Source organism: Thunnus maccoyii, chromosome 1, assembly GCF_910596095.1.
Source record: "Thunnus maccoyii chromosome 1, fThuMac1.1, whole genome shotgun sequence".
NCBI classification, from domain to species: Eukaryota; Metazoa; Chordata; class Actinopteri; order Scombriformes; family Scombridae; genus Thunnus; species Thunnus maccoyii.
In genome coordinates, this window is record NC_056533.1 from 36,929,623 (window position 1) to 36,952,223 (window position 22,601).

The window sequence follows — 22,601 nt, forward strand, 5'->3', positions numbered from 1 at the left end:
TGTATCAAGTGGGGAAAAAAAAGTTTGAAAATAACAATGCAGATGACAGGAAAAAATGATTTTGTTTGTTGCGGAGACGTTATGCAGAGCTCACGTTCCCCCTGTGGAGGGAATATTTCACATCCACCTGTATTCTGGAGATTGTGCCTGATGATAAACAACAATGGTGGATATGTTTTTATTGCCATTTGATCAAACATGCATTATATAAAAAATACCCTTACTTCACATACATAAGACAAAAGCAATATGTATTAACTTTATTAGATTGTATTAGACACCGTTCACAGTTGTAAAGGACTTTGAAAAGCTACCGTGACCTCCAGCAGCACAAGATAAAGTATTTAACTAGACTACAGTATCAAAGTGGTCATAAGACACGGTTGTTATATTAAACGCTGATCAAATTTTGGATTACTACTTCTTCTAGAGAGACAACGATGAGATGAGAAATTGCAGCTGTACAAAAAGATTCATCTCACAAGAGAGAAATAAAACCATATTTCTTCACACAAAATATTTGATTTTACTTTTTCTTTTTTTAAATAATTCCCCTTTCATGTGAAACACTGGATTGTTTCAGGCTGTCTCGCCTTTAAAAAAATATTTCACCAAAACATTTTGAAGGCAGAAAATCACTTTGGTTGCTGTTCACAGCTCATAACATATTAAACCTGTGACAAAGAACCACACAGGGACTCTTCTTCATTTTGAAGGGACACAGAGGCCCATAGCTAAAGCAGCATAGGCGTTGCTGCCTTGGGGTTTTCATCTAGTTTGTTTTTCAAAGTCTTGCTGGCCCGTCGTGTGCTCCCTCAGGTCAGGCCACCAAACTCTCTGAGCGACGCCTTGAACCCCAACTTGTCTTTTTATCCGGAGGACTGTGTCTGGGCTGGAAGGTGCCATAGTTGCACTTTATTTTAGTGTGAGTTCATATTCAAAGTTTTAGGACTGGAGGTGCTATTGTTGCACATTTTTGAGGGGCTCCGATTTAAATCTATTGGGGCTCCAATCTAAAATCTTGCCTAGGGCACCGACATAATCAGGGCCGGATCATGGCCACTGAGATTCATCGGTTCTGCTTGGCTGGCACGTCTGGGTATCTCTGACGCAGGTGTTCTAAATAAATGTACCTGTATTTAACCATAGGTAGCATAGCAACAGTTTTCAGCTGTGTTTTCCTTATATTTCAGTTGTCCTTCAAACCATCAACCAACACCATGTTTGCTGTAGTCATTTCTATACTCGTTTCTCTTCCTCCTCTCAGTTGTTTTGCTATATTTTGAGGTAATGTAAGGTGATCTGTATCACTGCTGGACATCATCTTGGTAAAAAGATGTGTCTTGAGATGCACGTTTCTCTATTCTTGTTGTTTGACTGTGTTTATAATTTGAGAACACATAACATAATATGTGTGTAGGGATGAAACCGGATTTTGGATAGATGAGAACCGACGCGTTTCGGCTTGTGGCCTTCATCAGGGTCATCATAAACCACATTACAAACATGATGACCGTTCCGTTATATCCGTTACATGAATGAACGACATACAATGACATATGGCAGTTTGTTATCAAGTAGCAGCCACTCTATAACCTTCTTTCTAAACCAATCTTCATCTTGTTGTGTGTTACAATAATCATTTTATCACATATTTGTATAAATATCTGTTTAGCTGAACTCATCCAAGTGCTACTTACGAACACACAGGTCTCCGCTTTCATAGAAGCCCGGGCAGCACTGAGAGCGTCGCCTGTACATGGTCCTCACACCTCTCCTGTAGGCTGTCTTATAGCTGATCCTGCACACACACACACACACACACACACACACACACACACACACACACACAAATGAAGAAAAGACTGCTTCACCTGCCCATCACCTCCAGTTTTACTTTTATTGAAGTTAAACTGAACCACTTCAGTAAGGTTAAGACCAAAGTGACACCTCTTCAAGTCTTCTTTTCATTAAAATAGTACATTTAAGTTTAAAGGAGCAATTCACATGTTATCATGTTATTCAGAATATAATAACATACAAAAAACGTCTTCAAATCATTACACTTCTAAAAAAAGGCGACACACTTAAATATAGAAGAGAGTTTCTCCCACTCACTCAAGGACTATGATGTTTTCTGACATTTCAGCTTAAGATCAATGACTCAGCTCTTAGCTGGAGGAGCTAAACTGGTGGCTATAAAGCTTAATGTGGTCATTAAAGCCGATACGCCGACGGTCGCTCATCAAAATGACCACATCAGATAGAGCTGAATTGCCGTTGTTAGGTAGTAGACTGACTGCCTGTGTCTGAGTTTGACTTACTGTACGAGACGTGAGCTTCAGACTCATCAGTGAGATAAAGAAGAAAGGATCTGATTTTATAGTCCAGACTAGTGCAGGAACAGTTAAGACTTTAAATTTAAAAAATTTAAAATGACAATATGTCATTTATCAAGTAAAAAAGCCAAAAGTTTGCTGGTTTCAGCTTCTCAAATGTAAGAATTTGCTACTATTTTGTGGATTAAATGATTAATCTACACTATTCAGGGCTGCAACTAACAATTATTTTCACTATTGATTAATCTGCTGATTATTTTCTAAATGATATCATTATGTCTATAAAATGATACAGTAAAAAATGTCTCTTATAACTTCTTAGAGTCCATGGTGACATCTTTAAATATCTGGTTTTGTCTGATCAACAGTTCAAAACATAAAGAAATTCACTAAAACAATTATTTGTTTGCACAGGAGGAAGCAGAGATGATAAACTGGAGTTTATTTAGAACCATAGAACCACCATTTTATTTTCTTTGTGTATAAGATGATGATCAAACATCACATCTATTACACTGATTGCATTTATCTCCCCTCTCTCTGATTATTTATATTATTTAACCTCGTGCTGCTGTGGACATTATGTTAATGTTACTGAAAGACCCAACATAGTAAACCTGATACCGAGACATTTACAGAAAGGTGACTCTTATTCAAACATGAGTTTCAATAAGCTGTGAGATGTAAAATTGCCAGATCATTTACATAATAAAGCGAACATCTGACAGCAGCGTTTGTGTCGTTGTGGGATCTAAAAGGTTTCTCCGTATGTTCGTACCAAGCGGCAACCTCCGGGGCTATAAAATGAAGCTGATGCAGAAGTGCCAAAAACTGCAGTTCCTTGAACGGCCACTTGAGGCTCCAAAAGCGAGTCATTCCCCATAGACCCTCATGTTAAAATGCCCAACTTTACAGCAGAAATAAACATGTTTACAGCCTGGTACAAAAAATGGTTTTGGTCTCTGTAGCTAATTTCCTCTTTCATGACAACTGTACGGGGGGTGATTTTTTTTATAACTCACCCGTTTAAATTTTATTAAGCTGTAAAGTTATGCATAATGAAGGACATGGCTGCTTTGAGTGACAGGTCCGCCAGCCGCTAGGTGGCTTGTTTCAGCCATTCGGCCCGCCTCTTTGCCCATTTTTGATTGGCTGGGAGTTAGGCAGAGTCACGTACTGCCAAGATGGCGACGGCCGGAGCGGCTCACTTTGAGCTTCAAAACCACTCTTCAGAAACCAACGGGTGACGTCACGGTAACCACGTCCATATTTTTATACAGTCTATGGTTCGTACCTGTGTCTGGTGCATTTGAACCAGTTGAGGATGTCGGTGCAGCGGGTGTAGTAGACCTGGTCGAACGGATGAGCGTAGGACTCCTGGACAGTCACTGCATAGCTAGACGGACAGGAAACACAACAAAGTGTTAACAAGATGCTTAAAGAGTTTTATGAAGACCATGTTCTATTTCTAATCTTGAAAAAAAAAAATATTGTAATTGTGAAATTAACAAAACAGCCTCCTGCACTCCAATATCAAATCCAAGGTTTTTTCCATTTATTTTCAAGGTCTTGTTGAAAACTTAAAACAGAACGATATTGTTGTGGAGCAGAACAGCTAAACATCACTTATTTTTCTAATGCAGCTATAAAGTCAATAACGTTTTCCTTTTAAAACTGATCACCAGGATGTGAAGTATTGATCCCAGGATAGAAAGCCAAGGCACAACGTGTCCTTGCGGTGCTATTTTTTTTAAATATGAAAAATGTTTCAAGTCGATCGATTGTTTCTGAGAACTTTGAAAGCTTTACTTTATTTCCCTAAAAACAAAAAACTTTCAGGGTTTCCAAGAATCCTGACAAACAATAATAAACACCTGACACAGAGTTTGTTCTCAGTGTGTTTCCCTTTGTGCTGAATAAAGGTTACAGAACTGAGTCTAACCTTCAGTAAAAACTGTCATCAGATCATAATATCCATTTCTACAATTCCTACTGATTACACAGAGAGATTATCGATCACAGCACCTGCACTCGTGTCGCTCTCATCAGAAAGGACACGGTGCTTTTTACTCAGCGTAGCACTGAGTGGTGAGACCACTCAAGCAGTCACATTAGCATCACTGTGAATTTATGGTTTCAGTATGTCCCCAGGAGTAAACCTTTTCCTTTTTGCTTTTGATTATTGGCAAACCCCCTCACCCTTGATTTGTGACGGGGAGTCCATTAGTTCACCGCAGCATTTTTGAGTGGTGTTATTTCATTCTGAATATGGAGAGAAGAGGCTGAATTTTTTTTGTTGGAACTGACCTCTCCCAGTGGCTGCACACGTTGGGGTCGTCCGGGTTGAGGGACGACGCCAGAGAGATGAAGCTGAACAGGTTGAGCCACAGCAGGGCTTGGGGGGAAACCCCACCGGCCCCCATTGTCCTCTTCCCTCCGTCCTTTTTGGGAAGCAGAAAGAACAGAGTAGAACAGTAAGATTTCACCTTTAAAAGGCTGCTGTGTGCAGTGAATCAGAAAAAAAAGATATAAATATTACCACTAAAAAATACACTGTCATAAGCTGTAGAGCTGCAACAATTAGACAGTTAATTAAAGGATTTTCTGTTTTTCTTATTGTCAACAAATCTCAAATCTTGCACTGATCTACTAACAAGTATCGTGTGTGTATCCAAAGCCTGATATATTTTATTCCTCCGTTGTTGTCCAGAAACTATTAAAAACACATCAGTGAGACACACTGGGTGACATGTTCCTCGTCCCTGCAGAGCGTGGTTACTTTAGGTTGATTAGAAACAGCTCCAAAGACTGATAACAAGTCAAGTTCAAGTAAAGTTTTCACTCTCTGTAAAGTATTTCTGTGACAGGAAGAGGCCACCGCTCTGCTAGCTTGTTGTGCTACGTATCAAAAAGTCCTGACTTTGTACTTTATACTTGAAAAAAGCGTCCTCGCACATGCGCGGTGGCCTCTTCCTGTTAAAGAAATACTTTCCAGAGAGTGAAAACGGGGTCGCTGTTATTACTCTTTGAAGCCGGTTCTAAAGGAACTAAAGTAACCAAACTCTTCATGTCTGACTGACTTATTTTTGATACATTTTGGACAACAACAGAGTTCAACAGCACAGAGGAATAAGATATATCAGGCTTTGTTTTGTTGGTTTGGCTCTGCATGAGATTTGTTGACAATAAGAAAACTCACCTGCCAAATCCTTTAAATTTTAATGACATCTGTATTTATTTGTCTTTAACAAACACTTGCATGCAAACTTAAAGTAGTAAAAGAGAAAACGCCCCCCTCTCTGTTTAGGTTTAGCATGTGGAAAGAAACAAAAATGTTCAGTATAAAGTTAGTGATATTGCAAAAACCAGTAAAGAAGGAAAAATTACAGTAATTCACAAGAGCAGCACAGAGCAGATCATTGATAAAAAATGAATCAGTGGAACTAATGACAACATTTTTAGAGCAGCAATTTTAAAAACAGTATCAGCAGGTTGTGTTGCTGTCGGTGGGTAATGTCATCATATAAAAAAGCAACAGGATGCAACTCTGCTGTAAAAATAGAGATTTCCACAGGCTGAACGCACGTCATAAGAAAAGAGCGGTGAAAAGTTAAAATGTCTTGTACTTTATGCAAATAAAATAGCAGAGGCCACGGGTGCACCGCTGAGAATGCCAGTCAGCAAACGTGGCTCTGCAAGCAACAACTCAATGTGCCTGACACAACAAATCTTGTTTCCACAGAAATCATTCTCTGCTTTACATAAAGGTTAGCTACGACAGTAAAGGCAGCAGTGGGGAATCATCAGTCTTTACTGAAGCTGTCAATTTTTTTTTTTTTTTTCCCTCAAAATGGGTAAAACTGCTGAATTTCAATGAGAATTTGAGATGTTGATGTTTGGCTTCACAGATGTTGTTATTGCCACCTTTAAGGCAATAGTGCAAGGGGAGAATTTAAAGCAATGCAGATGGAAATTTCCAACAAAATTATTACCAAAACAGCCCCGACAGAATGAATGTCTCCATTGAGCCGCCTACATCGTCAAAACATTTTCACAATGAATGTTTCCTGGGAGTGTTGTTGACGGCGACTGTGGGCATGACAGTGACATAAGACTCGACAGGGGACCTATTCCTCACGCCGTCGGGCCATTTCAGCACCGTACACACTTGACAGCCCCTGGAAAATCACCGTGATGATGAATAAAACCCCTGAGTGACAGACGTGGTACGAGCCAAAACTCTCCCTCCCTCACTGTCCTGTAAAGGGACGACGTTGTGATGTTCGTTTGCGGACGAGCGGCGGAGCGTTCTCGTTAGATATGAGCGAGGCCGTGAGGAGACGCTGTGAGGATGTTTTGTTGTTGTTGTTTTTTCTTACAGGTTTAAGAGAAGCTATGTGGAGACGGTGGTTATAATTATTCAGGTGAGGCGGCCTTGACGAGATGAATCGACAGTGATGACTGAAGCTTAAACAACTGTATTGACAAAATTGCGATGATGGTAATTATGTGGTAAATGTGGGAGAGACAGACACGTGTGTTGGGTCATTCTTTTGTTATACATCTATTTAGTAGGGATGTGCAGAGAGTCCAGTATTTGTATTTGTATCTGTATTTGTTGAGGCAGCAAAATTATTTGTATTTGTATTCGAATAAAAGTGGAAAGAGGCTTAAAAATACTGATTTTGTATTTATTACGCTTTTAATTTTAGAATATTATTTACAATAAGTGTTCATGAATAAACTACCTTACAAAGGAGGTCCCCACACCAGGTCTTGAACTGGAGTCTCCCAGATCATAGACGACTGCGCTGACAACTGAGCTAACACTTTACTCATCGACTCATTGCAGACAGACCTCTACCTATTTATACACCAGTAACACAGAGACAGCACAGCATGTAACATGTAGAAGAACTTCAAAGGTGATTCTTGCTTTGCGCTTTTCATTTATTCCCAATTTTTACCACCTAACTTTGTGGAAAGGAGAAGGGGAACAACAGGTTATGGAGAGTCCCTTGAGACTTACCCCTGATAGATGTAACAGTGAAGCAGAGGAGAGAGACTGAGATAACGATGTAACTGACCTGCAAACTGGTATTAAACCCACTATTTGTGCTTTGCCAAAAAATGTATTTGTATTGCGGCACACCCCTACTATTTAGGTGTAAAAAATTGGACAATTTTGTGAAATAAGCCCAATAACAAAATACCAAATATGTATTTCCTACACGAAAAGCAAGAGGATTATTTAACCTCAGCAGGAAAGCAAAATAAAGCTTTTGTGATGAAACCTGAGCAAACACTCAGGACGTCAGATCAGGACACATTTACACTACTGAATGTTTTTATTGAAATGTACCTGATTTAATGTCTCAAGGTACTCAACACATAAACAACTAGAGATTAAAGATAAAAAGAAATCTTTTTGTTTAACCAGATTTAATCTAAGTCTTTGACTCATCACTGTCTAGACCTTTTGCAGATATAACAGCCGACACACACGTGACGTTCTTCCTACAATGGAAACCGAATATTGTTGGGAAAGTTCTTCCCATTTGACCGTCTTGTTCTTTTCTTCTAAGATAGTTCTGACAGCCTGGAGGTTTGTTTTGGATCATTATTTTGCTGGAGGATGAACTCCTGACCAGCTAGCTGTAGACCAGAGGGGACTGCATGGCTCTGCAGGATGCTGTGGTCGCCCTTTTGGTCCAGTGTGCCAGTCACCAACTCTGGATCCAGCAAAAGAGCCGCAGACCATCACACTTCCTCCTCCGTGCTTTATACAGACAGATGGTTTGGAAGTAATCAGCTAAATTTGACGCCTGTAGGAATTATTTGCATCAACTTTCAAGGCTTTATTTGCTTCTATTGCTGCAGAAAAGCTGTGAGTTGATGTAAAAAAAAGTTATTATTTTTCTGTTTTTGGTCATCTAAATGTTTTTTTTTCCCTCTGACAGTTTACCTTTGTACCATTTAAGGTTATTCACTGGACTTAAACTGCTTAAATATTAATAAAAACTGGAAAAGTGGAGTTGTTATAATACTTTTTGTATATCGATGGCCGAAGAGCAAAACCTCCTTTTTTGAGAAAACTTGTTGTTTTCTTGCAGAATGCTATTTGTTAAGGATACCCAATACATAATACACTGTTTGTGGTATTGTTTACAGTATGTTTGTATGGTTATTACAGTATTGTTAACACATAATATAGTAATATAGTCCAAAAACAGTGAATTATGAATTGGGTATCCTTAACAAATAGCATTCTGCAAGAAAACAACAAGTTTTTCTTTAGTTTTGTCAAAAAAAGCGCATTTTTCAGATAAGAGGTTTTGCTCTTCTGCTATCGATATGTTTCATTCTGGAGTGCACAGGACAAACAACGTAATTAAGGAGCAAACATGTTACTTCGAGATACAAACTGTAGCTTACCTTAAGCAAATATTAGTGATGATGAGTGGTAATCTGAGGTGAAACTGAACTGTATCACAAGAAAGACGTCCAGCGGATGAAGACGGTGAGACTGGACCTCAGGATACCTGTGTTTAAGACAGAGAAGAAGAATAAATATATTTATCACTCAGATGGACAGCCATGAACAAGGAGAAGTATGATTTTTACAGCCCTACAGCTCCTGATCAATAACTCTCAGCAATTACACATGGCGCGATGCCGTTGTCTCGTGAGTAAAACGGTGCAGATTTTACCCTTAATATTGTTGCACTGCAACAACGTCTTAATCATCACCTTCTAGTTAGATGCACCTGAGGACACCAAAACTGCAGCGAATTCACTTCCTCAAATTAATTCAATTTCAGCACATACAGGTAGATGCTTCCATCTGATATTCTCTAGGATTAAACAGAGAGATAATTCAGACCCATCAAACATTCAGTCAGCACTGATTATACCTGAGCTCTGCCATATTTTATCACTGCAGTTCATGGAAAGTAAAAAAGAAATAAAAAAAACAGCTTTGAGGTGGTTAATGTGTGTGTGTTCCAGTGTGTGAATGGTACATTTCTGTTGCATGTGTAGGCTTTTTGTTCAGTGGCTGCTGTTTCTCATAAGCAGCAAGTCACAGCGACAGAAAATCAATAAAAACATTGTTATTGTTAGTCAAACAATATTTCCCCGGCACTGATGAATGTCTCAGCATCGGAGGGGGGGGGGGGGGGTTAGCAGGGGGGAAAGCTGTCAGACAGTGAGCTTAACCAGAGCTGCCGAGATGTGATGCAGACACTGGTACGATGGGGTTATGGGGGAAGAGGATGTGATGCATTATAAAGTACTGGTGAAAAAGACAGACATACTCTCAAGCCGAAGTAACTCTATTAAAAATGGACTGACAGGACACAATCAGATCAGAGGTTTCAGTCTGTGGTAAGGATTAAAACTGAGATAGTGTTTTTGCCGACAATTTTTTTGTGAAATCAAATCAGTTCTTTGCACAATTAGGCTGCTTCTGGCAAACATTACGACCCTCCATGTCCGCTTGAATCACTTTCCACAGATTTTTCCATTAATCTTGATGGTTGCACAGTTCCTCAGAGCCTTACTGTTCAGAATCTGGGGATAGTATTTGATCCCTTTTTTTTTTTACCTCTGAGCCAAACATCGAGTATATTACGAGAACTGCCTCCTTTCACCTTGGTAACTTTGCCAAAATACATTCTCCGTTTTATCCAGTTTAGACGCTGAAATCCTTGTACATGGCTTTACAACATCCAGAATCGATTACTGTAGCGCACTTGTCTCTGGCCTTCCTAAAACAGCAACAACAGGTGTTCAGTTGGTTCAAAACACAGCTGCCAGAGTCCTCACGAGTTGGATCTTACTGTATAACCCGTCCTGATGTCTTTGCATTGGCTGCCTCCTTCTTACTTACTTATATCTTACTTAAATGAGCGGACTCCTGCGTGTGTCTGCAGTCTTATTACTCCGTATTAGGGATGTGCAGAGATCCCAGTATTTGTATTTGTATCTGTATTTGTTGGGGCAGCAAAAATTATTTGTATCTGTATTTGTATTCGAATAAAAGTGGAAAGAGGCTTAAAAATTCCTGTTTCTGTTTTTATTACACTTTTAATTTTAGAAAATTATTATGATTACTGAGCTAAAACTTTACTCATCGCCTCATTGCAGCCAGACCTATCTATTTGTACACCCATAACACAGAGACAGCACAGCGTGTAACGTGTAGGGAGGAACTTCAAAGGCGATTCTTGCTTTGCAATATTGCTTTGTGGAAAGGAGAAGGGGGACAACAGGTTATGGAGAGTCTTTAAGAGCACTTTGCTTGTGTCAGTAGCTCAACTTTGTCTCTGGGGAACAACCCAAACAAATAGTTTTTAAAATATTTGTATGAAACAAGCTTTGCCAAATGATGTATTTGTATTCGGGCACAACCCTACTCCGTATACTCCATCACATCCCGTACCTTCTCTTGATGCCGGCTACTTAACTGTTCCTCAATTTAACAAACAATCTTTTGGTGGTAGAGCCTTTGCCCACTGAGCCCCCCCCCCCCCTCCATTGGAAAAAACTACCACTCTGCACGTTCGCGGGAGGTAAGCCCTGTTGAGACCTTCAAATCTAGGCTGAAAACACATCTTCATCCTCTATGTGCTGTGGCCTCTCCTAATGTCACCAGCTGTCTTCCTCTTCGGCAAGTAGTTACCTCAACTCTCTCTGCTATATGATCTCTATTTTTCAATTCCTAACCTCAGTCCTCTTGTTATATTAACATTATTACCTCTATGTGTGTGTGTCTCGTTTACAGAGACTTATTGGGTGATGTTCACCTTAAATAAACTGTATTTGAAATTGAAGTATCAGCATGGAGCTTTTAGATTTGGGATTGTCTTATTCTGAAAGGAGGAATGGAAGTAAAAAAAACACACACAGTAATCTATATTTCCTTTTAGGTGAGGTGAGCTACACTTCATACAGTGTTTTCATCCAAATGCTGCAGAAATTTTTAATTATTTTCCAAAAAAAGAAAATGCTAATCAATGTGGTTTTCCATTATCTACTAGGTTGCAAATATTCAGAAGAGTGTGCAGAAGTTACATTCTTCTGTAACTTGGCTGTAAAACTCAGCATTTCATTGCATATCATTGCATCTTCCCACCTAAAATGATATTTATTGGTGCTATTTGTTTTTTTTTCTCCTCTGGCCACACATACCCATCAGTGTTTTTGTCTGCTGCATTTTGCTTGGTTTGGTCTGAAATCTGAAATGATGAGCGTCGGAAATAGGCTGATGTGTCTGCACTGCTGGAAAATAAACAAGCAGTAGAAGATTTTACCATAATTTCTCTCTCTCTCTCTCTCTGTATTTCTCTCTCTCTCTTTCTCGCTCTCTCTTTCTCAATACACATAATTTCCCAAAACGTTCAGAATCTTTCAGACTATTTTTGGAGATATTTTTGCCTTGATTCATAAGTGAGCAGGTAGAGAGGTGACAGAAGATGAGTGGAGAGAGAGAGGGGGATGTTGTAATCTCAGTACACAATATGCATCCAGGTCACCACAACACACAGAGTTTGTTCAATCCATCGTGTTCCCATTTATGTACGTTGTATACACAAGTTCTAAAGTAACATCAAACAGGTGGTCACATGTCTAAAACCAAAAACACAAACCTCTACCTTGATGTAAAGTCCTCTCAGACTGAAATCAGGCCATTTAGCACCATTTATTCCTCCCTCTGTCCCTACAACATGATGTCACTGCCACTGTTCATGGTGTTATGGATCAGGGATCAATAATCAGGTTCAACATGGGCCTGTTTGTTCCAGCGTTGCTCAAAGGTCGAGCCAACTACAGGCACAGTGGAGACGTAGGCTTTTCTGTTTTTCAGTATATTTTGTTTGAGTGTTATTTTATTTCATAAGGTAAAACAGATTTTTAAAGGATAATGCTGCTGATTTTGACGATTAAACTCTATTAAAATGCATCGTTGCACTGGGTGAAGTGTTCCTTTGCCCAGAAGATAACGGTTACAGTAGTTTCTTTAGAAACGGCTCCAGAGACTAATAACGACTCGTCTCTGAACAGTAGTTCATTTACAGAGCTTTGCTAGCTTGTTGTGCTACATATCACAACCTCTTGACTTTATACGTAAGTTATTTACGATGTACAATGTAGTGCAAAGTCAAGAGGTTGTGATATGTGACACAACAAGCTGGTGAAGCTCTGTAAAAAAAAAACACATTCCCACACATGCTCAGTAGCATCTGCTTTACACAGAACTACTCTCCAAAGAGTGAAAATGTGATTGTTGTTATTAGTCTTTGGTGCCATTTCTAAACAAGCTATTGTAGCCGTAGTATTTGGGGTGAAGGAACCAGTCACCCAGTGCAGCGGTGCAGCTCATTGACGTGTTTTTAATAGTTTTTGTACAACAACAGAGGTCTACAGCACAGAGGAATAAGATATATCAGGCTTTGGATGCACACAGTACTTGTAAGTAGATCAGTTCATTGTTGGTTTGGATCCAAACATGAGATTTGTTGACAATAAGACAAATATAGAAAATAATGCCAGTCTTGTCATTTGTAAGTAAAGCCTTTCAGAGTTACAGCAGCATATATTAAGCACTGTGAGACTCGGTTATTGATCAGTTATTCACACAATATAAACAACAGCATGCTTCATTTATGGCTGAATTAAAGTACTGTTACCTTTTCTGTTACACCGGCACATATTTATGTTTGAGACGCAGATTATTGATTATTACATTACATGATATGAGGTTATATTTATTGGGATTAACATGAGCCTTGTATTTAAAGCACTGGTAAAATCGTTGCTAGAGATCGTTGCTGAGCTTCATTTTTAATTTTATTTTACAACCTTTCAGAGTGAAAGTTTTCTATTTGCAAACTGTCTGATGTTCTTCTATCAAGGTCTCTCATCACATGCAGTCAATGTGGTTATTCAGACAGAGTTTCTGATCCGTTCTATGTTCTCTCTCAGATTTCATAAGGACTAAAGTGCTCCACTGAAATTGATGTTCAATCAGTTGTCACAAGTGAAGTCTAACCCTGTTACTGAATTATTGCGAAAATTGTCTTTCAAAAGAAACAAAGGTACACTTTTCAATTCAATTTAAAATGTTTTTCAAAGGAGTTAAACTTGAATCAAAATATGTCCTCTTTTAATATTTTGATTTGTGAATCTTAACTGAATCTGTAACTATAAAATTCTGGCAGGACCTTGTGTCACGCTTCCTGTTTAGGCCTTGTGTGTGTTTCCTTTGTCCTTTCTGTCTCCGTTCCTGCCCTCAACCCTTTATCTCTCTGCTCTGGTCTTTGCCATTTCTCCACCCGTCCACCAGATGCTCCCAGACTTTCCTTCCTGTTTAACAAACCCACCTGCTCACGTGTTCCCTCATCAGCTCCTCACTACTTATACCGGTCTGAATCATCCATTCCCAGCCAGTCCGTCATAGTTGCTTTGAGGGACTCTTTGGTTCTTGCCAACCTGATCCTGATCCTGATTCTGCCTGTTCCCATCTGTTCTTCTTCGTTTTGTTACCTGTTCCTCCACCTGTTCCTGCCTGATCCTGTGGTTTAGACCTTCAGCCTGTTTTTGACCTGCCTGCCTGCCTTTTCCCCTTTTCGACGTTGTTTTCTTGATTCGGACTGATTCCCTGCTGACTACCTGTAAGCCTGTGTTTTGGATTTCTCATTTAAATGCACAATATGTAATTTCTGCCACTATGGGGTCTCTCAATCAAAACAATAACAAAAGACGGAGTGTGATGACGTTGTGAAGCAGCGTGGGATAATGGGAGTTGTTCCCAGCTTCTTCGGGTTAGGATTACTTCAGTGTTCATCGTTCAGGATGTTTTTACCGGGAGCCGAGTTATCCACAGATGTCTCCTCCTAAAAATCAGTGTCTCTCTGACGCTGTTTGGCAAACACAGGACGTAAGGAGGGGCTGCTAGCTGAGCTGCTGCTAGCTGAGCTGTTGCTAACGTTTGCTCAGCTTGTTTCTCTGATAACTTAAGACACAGATGTTCAACATGTTTTACCGGCAGCAGAATCATCCAGAGGTCTCCTCCTCTCCAAAACAAATGTACACGGGGATTAAAACAGTTTCACTGTAACAGCAGTTTCACTTAAAAAAATCTGTGTTTCTCCAATGCTGTTCAGCGGAAAGAGGACGTCTTAGCCGATCTGCTGCTAACGTTTGCTCAGCTTGTTTCTCTGATAACTTAAGATCCAGATGTCCGATAACTAAAATCCTTCATCCGGTTAAAAGATACAGTTAAAAACGACCAAGATGTAAAAAGTTTATCATAAAAATATGGCTTAAAACTGTAACTCTTGTGTGCGTATGCTGTTTGGTAGATGCCATTGTAGCAGACAACCTATACTCTTTGGTAGAGGAGGTATGGCGCCACTGACAGGCGACCAAATGAAACGGACTGTTACCTTGATTAAAATTACAGATTTCTCTGGGTTTGAAAATCATTGGAAACATTTGGGATAATGTAAGAACACAACTCAACAAAGCATATAACATAGGTCTAGTTGTTTTTAGACATTTTAATGCAGAATAGTTACATATTATAGTTTTAACCTGCCAGTCTGTGGTGTCTGCCCCGTTCTCATCTGTGACACCTTGGGTATTATTTTGTGTAGCTCAGTGAGAAATAATTCTGGTATAAATTCAGAAAATAATAAAGGGAGCTCTGAAGGCGCTGTATACATGCATAAGTGAGGCATGAAATACAAACCCAAAACCAAGCATTGGATGGAAATAATGAATTGCAGCTTGAGAGGAGAAAATATTAAAAATGACACACAGGTGCACGGTTTAGGTTTAATTTGCTCAATACAGTCGAGCAAATACATCTTTCCCTGTAAAAACGTGCTCCCTGCACAAGCACAGTGTATATATCTATCCCATGAGCTGCTTCTTGTAATGAACACTTAACAAAGGTCATCACCCCCCCACAGTTTAATTAACAGTGTCTAGCCACAGAATGGTCACAACAAGCTCGCTCACTCACATCCACAGCCAGGACCAAATATGTGTCCACACGCAAAGACCAGTAAAGCCATCTGCAACCGTAGAGACCTTCAATATTTGTGGCTCAAAGCTTCATTGACCAGCACGCTCCCCTGTGGCCAATACATAGCTCCAACCGTGGAGTTACAGTTTGCTGACAGCAGAAAGAGACCAGTCAATCTCCTCGATGGTCTCCCGGGGCTCTTTGATAATGTTAACTCAAAAAATGATGCAGCACACAGTTTACTGTAACTGAGACGGGTTAAACGGTCACTCCTGTCAAATACAACCAGATACATGTTAAATGATTCTTAATGGTTCATAGGCTCGGACATATTTGGGTCAACACACTACGGCAACGAGAGAGATGCTTTATGTGTTTCTACAAAAGATTAATGAATTAGTCAAATGATTCATCAAAGAAATATTACAATCCCTCAGATCTTCGGGGGGCACGATTAATAAATCATAAGCAATTTCACTAATCAACACAGTTTAGTTTTCACTTCGGCTGTACGTCTGACTCACACCACCACTGAGCTTCTGTACACACTGAAGCACATGTTATTGCAATCGTGGTTAGTGGAGCATAACCTCGATGACCCATATGAAGCCTCCTCTCTCTCTCTCTCTATCTGCTGTGTCTTTAAGAGCAACGCTCAATTGGCAATGCACCAATCTGTGAAATCACCCTAATCCGCCCATTCACCCTTCATCCTGCCTTGATCAATGGTCACCTACAGGCAAAGGGGGAGCTAATGATGGAAGGATAGTATTGATGGTCAGGGAGCCAGGTCAATAAATCAATGACTTTAGTCCCTTCTATCTTTAAGACATGCTACTTTTGTTGATGAAGGGGTTTTCACATTTCACTGCAAATGGTTTTCGAATATTAGCTCTCATTAAACTTGGAAAACAGGATCAATGGCAGCCAAGAAATCGCTACAGGTCAAAAAAAAAAAAAAAAAAACAACGAAGTGTCAACTTAAACGTAATATAAGGCTGACATTATTCTCTATTTTCCTTATTGTCAACTATTCCCGACAATACGAAGTGGTCAGACAGAAAAAAAGACTGAAATATGAAATAAACTGTTCGTGTTACCACAAAGTAATCCAACTAGAATGTACACTTGCTTGTATTTGACGCTGAAGCGACTTCCCGTAGGACGTTGAAGTGTGTTGCAGCTAAACTTGAGCTAAATTCAGCTTTTTCCCCACATGATTATGCTTTTTTTGTCCCCGGCGACTTTGTGTCTGCACCCCTCATTGAAATAAATGAGAGGGTTGTGTTTTTCATGCAGTGCTGTTGTCTGTCTGAACACAACCTTTTTGACTTCCCTACCATGTCTGTGGCACTCAGCACCAAGCTCATTGTTTCCTACAGTTTCCTACTTTAGATGTATCACATATCTTTAAAAATCCCCTCCAGACATATTTTAAGATATTTCAAAATACTCTGCTTTGAATAATAATTTGAGTCTAATGTGTTTTTTTTTTACCACAAAAAAAGTTCAATGATCTCGTTAAAGTCCTTAAAATGACATCTACTCCTACTCTTTAAAGGACCAGTCTGTAGGATTTAGGGGCATCTAGTGGTGAGGTTGCAGATTGCAACCAGCTGAATACACCCCCATCCACCCCCCCCCCCCCCCCAACTTCGAAGTGTGCCGCAGAACCTACGGTGGCCGTGAAAAATGCAAAAGTCCCTCTCTACAGCCAGTGCTTGGTTTGTCCATTCTGGGCTACTCTAGAAACATGGCGGTGCAACATGGCGAGCTCCGTGGAAGAGGACCCGCTCCCTCTGTGGATATAAAGGGCTCAGTCTAAGGTAACGAAAACACAACAATTATTATTTTCAGGTGATAATACACTAATTAAAACATACTTATGAATATTCCATTTCTGCCAATAGATCCCCCTAAATCCTTCACACTGGGCCTTTAATGTAAAAATCCAGAGTCTCTGTAAAATCCAAATCATGCTCTGAGTCTTAAACTCAGTTTTAAGGTGAGCAAAGAGAAACTTTCCTCCTTCAGCAGATGAATGTGAAAACAAACTGCACATACATCATTCTGTACAGAGTAGAGAACAACATCCAACTGACGGAACAAGAAGAAAAATAACTTTTTGAGTGATGGGGGACTTTAAATTAAATAAACACATTTTTTTAAAACTCTTGGTTGTTTCCTAATTTCCTCAAATCACTGTAGTTTTTAGCAAACTTAGGTTTTTTGCAAACATCAGTCAAACAGTCACTCTAACAGAAGGAAATAGTGCATTTTTCAGGGACTATTTTCAGTGGCGGATGAATCGACATTTGTGTAACATTTCTAGTGAGTGTTTCTGGCCGCAGGGAGGTGTGTTTGAGACTGAGTCAAAATAAACCACAGTGTGTGTGTAATGAAGGAACATGTCACCCAGTACAGCCATATGGCTCATTGATGTGTTTTTAATAGTTTATGGACAACAACGGAGGTTTACAGCACAGAGGAATAGGATATATCAGCCTTTGATGCACACACAATACAAGTAGATCAATTCACTGTTGTTTTGGTCTTTTCTCATTTCGCTTTATCGTTTAAAGGGGACGTATCATGTACATTTCTAGATCTATATTTATATTTTGGGGCTTTACCGGAATATCTTTGCATGATTTACAGTTAAAAACTCCTTATTTTTCTTATACTGGTTCTTTATGCAGCCCCTCACTTCAGCCTCTGTCTCTTAACGGGCCGTTTTAGCTCCTGTCTCTTTAAGGCCCGCCTACTGATGAGCTCGCTCTGCTCTGATTGGCCAGTTTCAGGAAGCTTGGCTCCATAGGCTACGTCAACAAACCATGACGGCTACGTCAAAAAACTATAGTAGTATGATTTCACTACTTTTTCCTCATACTTCATTTCTCAAATACATCCGTATATATTCGAGACGAAATGCGGTCCGAAATATGGGAGCGGACAACGCAAACAACACATAGAAAACCCTTAGCAACAACCTTAGCAACAAAGACAAAGGACTAGTTTGTCACTGACTAGTTTGTCTTCCTTGATACCAGACCAGCCACATGATGAAATGATACTCTACCACATGATTTTCATAACCATCATGAACCATAACATTGCATCAGTGTATAGTCCATCTACAGTAAGTAGGAGAAGTCACCAGTGGAAACACAGTGGACGACCTTTGCTCCTTAATATCAACAGTAGCCAGAGAAAGTTTTATGGGGAATCAGAAAACTGCTGCCTCTGACTGACTGGGTTGCTTTCTTGGAGCTTTATCACAAGAGACAGACTCAAGCCTGAAATTCAGTGTGGAAAAAAAAAACATATTTCAAGATGCAGCATTAAATACTTTCTAGAAGCTGAATACAGTCCACCCTACCTCCTATAACCCCTCATATTCCATAATATCTTTGACTCCTGGGGCCATTTAACTTGCACTTAATGTATAATTAGCCCCCAGAAAACCCAAGCATTTCCTGTTTTGCAGCTCCTTCTTCGGTATCGGGGACAATGAAGTAATAGCTTTTTAGGAGGAACACGGTGTGCAACAGAGAGCTGAGAAAGCATTTCTGCCTTGCAGGACAGAGAGACCTGATGAGGACAGTGGGAGAGTGAAAAGCATCCATCATCCATGTAAACATGTTAGACTAGTCTCTTTAATTACAGCAGAATCTGATTTTAAAAAGGTAGACCCCCCCCCCCAAATGCAGTGTTAGCAAGATAACTAGTCCCAAGAAAGTGAAGATATTCTGCAAGTTCAGCGATTTAAATGTAAACTACAAACTGAGGAAAGCTGAAAGAGCTGAAGGGACTCGCCTGAGAAGCAACAACACAATTTTTCACTCTTCTTCACATAAACTGTTGCCAACAACATTAACTAATGGTCGTCCAGAAGCAAGATTTCGCCATGTGAATCACCAATCATGTCATGCTCTACCTGAAAGATGGGAGCACTTGGCAGTAAATGGGCTTCCTGCTCTAAGGTTTTTGTGTTACTCTGCTGGATGAAGTGTTTGAAGATGTTTTGAATTGTATGAAAAATAACCCGCTGCGTTATGTTCATCAGCCTACGTGCCCTCGATTGTGTTCGTGATTCATCAGTTCTCAGAAGGTCCCATTCAACTAAATTGCTGCTGGCAAACAAAAGCAAATTCACCTTGTTGCACTCGTCAGTCAACGTAACACAACTTTTCTCTCATTGTTATAGAGATTCATGTACTGTACGATGATTCATGTGGGGGAAGGACAGATCCAATAATCCCATAACATCCAAAGAAATTAGAGGTAGATGTTAAAATGATTTAAAGGATCTCAGGCCTGTGCCAGCTATACAAACTGAACTAAAATGTTTTGTTTTTGTGGAAGTAACTCTACTGGGTACAGAAAACTGAGGCTGTCTTCATCTGAAAATCATCTGTAGTTGAGTTATAGTTATTGGATTTCATAGCTGATTTAACCACAAACTTTCAAATTGTTTCTCCAGCGATAATGTTCGTCTGCAGATGGGTTCAGTCATGCTGACGGATCTCTTAAAACTTACTAAGCTACTAAAATACCAAAACCCATTTGTGGTTAGTCTTTTTTTTTCCCAAAACTTTGCTGGTTCTGGATTCTGAATTATGAGGACTTTCTGCTTGTTTTCATCATTTATGATGTAAATTAAATAATTTTTGGGTTTTTTTGACTGTTGGTCCGACAAAACAACTAATTAAAGGACACCACTTTGGGCTCTAGGAAGTTGTGATGGATGTTTTTAACTCCTTTTTCCACTTTTCATAAGCTAAACAATTAATCGGTTAATTGAGAAAATAATCTGCAGATGAATCAGTAATGAAAATAATCAATAGTTGCAGCCCTACAATCAACTAACAAGACTTAACAAGACGATCAAATGTGGCAAAACAAGCTGAACATCTCTGCTCAAAGCTACAACAACATGTGGAACAAATACTGAATCACTGCTGATTCACAGTTAATTAAGGAGTCTACAGTCGTGTTAGCTAAAGACCCACATTTATACAATTACATTTGAGTCTCTTTACTATTATTAATTAGGTAATATAACAATAAAGTTGTCTGCTACAGTTATTTATCTATTCATTTTTGTTTTCATTATTTAATTGTATTATTAATGTCTGTGTTTTTAAATGTGCTCTGTACAGCCTCAACAGTTGACCAAAGTGCTGCACAATAAAGATAACAAAAGCCATGAACAACACAATAAAGACACAAAGACCAACGCAACTCTCATACTGAGTTAAAAGCCAAGGAGTAAAAATGTGTTTTAAGACGGGTTTTAAAAACAGGCAGTGAGGGAGCCGGTCTGACATGTTTTGGGGGCTTCAACTGCAAAGTCTCGATCTCCTACGGTAAATAAATTTGACTTGACCCTTCCTGACTCATTTTCCTGTTCTGTCTGCCTATTACCAACTATAAAAAATTAAGTTTCCTTTGATTGCGAAACTTTCATCACGGTCCATTCTTCAGCAAACACTGAACATTCTTAGTGTTCTTTTTTTATTGAGTCCTTAAACTTAAACGAAGAGTAAATCAAAGTAATAAATTTCACATGCTGAGCACGTACAATGTGTAGTGATTACCACGGTTTCCTCTGGAACCACAAGTTGCTCAGTAACCTGAAATTAAAAACCACCACACATTTGTGTCCTTTGTATCACGTTATTTTATATCCTCATGTCAAACCTTCGGGGTCAGTAGGTGGTCTGCACAATATCGAATCAGTAAAACGTGTACAGCATGAACTCTTTTCTGTATGTTGCTTTAAAAGGAAGCCTGTAAAAAGCTGCCATTTTTTTCAAGTTGAAGCAATTAAGTGGAATTGTTTAGGAAAAATACCCCAAAAGTGCAGCTTACAGTAATCTTAGATTTCATAAATAGTACATACTGTTAAACACATTCCATTATTTTTACATTGCTCTTATTGAGTTTCTGCACAGGAACCATATAAGCATATTTAACTGAAAAAAAACTGAAATCCTGCCAACAGACAGCTCTGCTAATTCCAGTTTATACCACAAATCTATCCACTATGATTAGAAAAATAATCCTTTCAATAATTGACCCGCTTTCCCAGATGACATATTGAGCGTGCACAGTATGATGCGTTGCTGAAAAATCTCCAATCTTTCCAAGTATCTTGCAGCATTAATTAATATACAAACTAGTACACATCCTGCAAATGAAAGAATGATCAATGTACAATACTGCATAATGAGTACAAGCTGTATAATGACTGCTGGTTACTTTCCCTTTGAACGTATGCCTGAATGAGGTTGCGGTCTGCAGAGCATAAATAGTTGATGTGGCCTGAGTCTCACACACACACACACACACACTAAAGGGGGTTTCTGAAACATGGGTGCCCCAGTTTCTGCTTTTCTATTATGGAGCCTCTCTGAGGACCAAATATACTGAAGTGGACTGAATGAGGCGTGGGCGGGCAAACCCACAAATGAGCTATCTAGACAATGACTGACGACAGTTACTGACATGGTCGACGGGGTTTCTGTGCGCCGCCTTTATCAATCACGACGTGCTGTCGCGACGAGCAAAACTTCATCAAAGTGATGAAATCTCTGAACAAAAAGACAAGACAGCCGCTCAGCTGTTCACACAACGCAAGTCTTGCTTCCTTTGTTAGGCTACTGTATCTAAATCTGAACACACACCCCAGATTTGAAAGGCATTTATGTCTTAAAGTAGTGCTTCTCAACCTGGCGTCCGGGGACCCCCCGAGGGTCTTTGCTAGGGTTCCAGGGGGTCCCAGACCCAGTTCTCCTTAAAGGAAAATTATGAGGAATATAAAACAGACCAAATGGACCACAATATATATATGTCATAACGATGTTTCCCTAACTTGTTTTATATCAATTTGTTCAAGAAATGTGGTCAGAACAGGTTAAATGTAATACAGGACGTCTTATTAAAGCATCAGAATTGTTAAATGGGTTGAAACTTACCTTTAGTAACAAAAAAAACAAGCTTTTTAAAATTAGCTAGTTCTGTCACATTTGCTGACCAGGCACACCGCCATTTTGCAAGTGATGTCATGGGTACACAGATTCACACATTGTCACATGACTGCACCAGGATGTTCAGTAGATGTCACTTAGGGACTTCATGAGTTAAAGTCAAGGATAAAGCTGTATAAGGAATTTTCCAGAACATTGAAAGGGTTGGTGACACCTGTGTCACCACGGGTTCTTATG

General features: G+C 39.5%; 1 protein-coding gene across 4 annotated transcripts in view; it reads right to left on the reverse strand.

Annotated features, from left to right (window-relative positions):
- LOC121898175 (multiple epidermal growth factor-like domains protein 11) overlaps positions 1-22,601 on the reverse strand; it is a 172,331-nt gene that overhangs the window by 123,871 nt on the left and 25,859 nt on the right. For 3 of the 4 annotated variants that reach the window (XM_042413091.1, XM_042413092.1, XM_042413109.1), the window contains exons 2-5: positions 8,775-8,881; positions 4,647-4,780; positions 3,634-3,735; positions 1,701-1,801 (exon numbers count right to left, since the gene is read on the reverse strand). In XM_042413091.1, coding sequence (XP_042269025.1) covers positions 1,701-1,801; positions 3,634-3,735; positions 4,647-4,762 — 319 coding nt within the window. In that variant the 5' untranslated portion in view covers positions 4,763-4,780; positions 8,775-8,881. Of the gene's footprint in view, positions 1-1,700; positions 1,802-3,633; positions 3,736-4,646; positions 4,781-8,774; positions 8,882-13,886; positions 14,121-22,601 lie in introns of those variants that run through there. The other variant, XM_042413100.1, reaches the window with a different exon arrangement.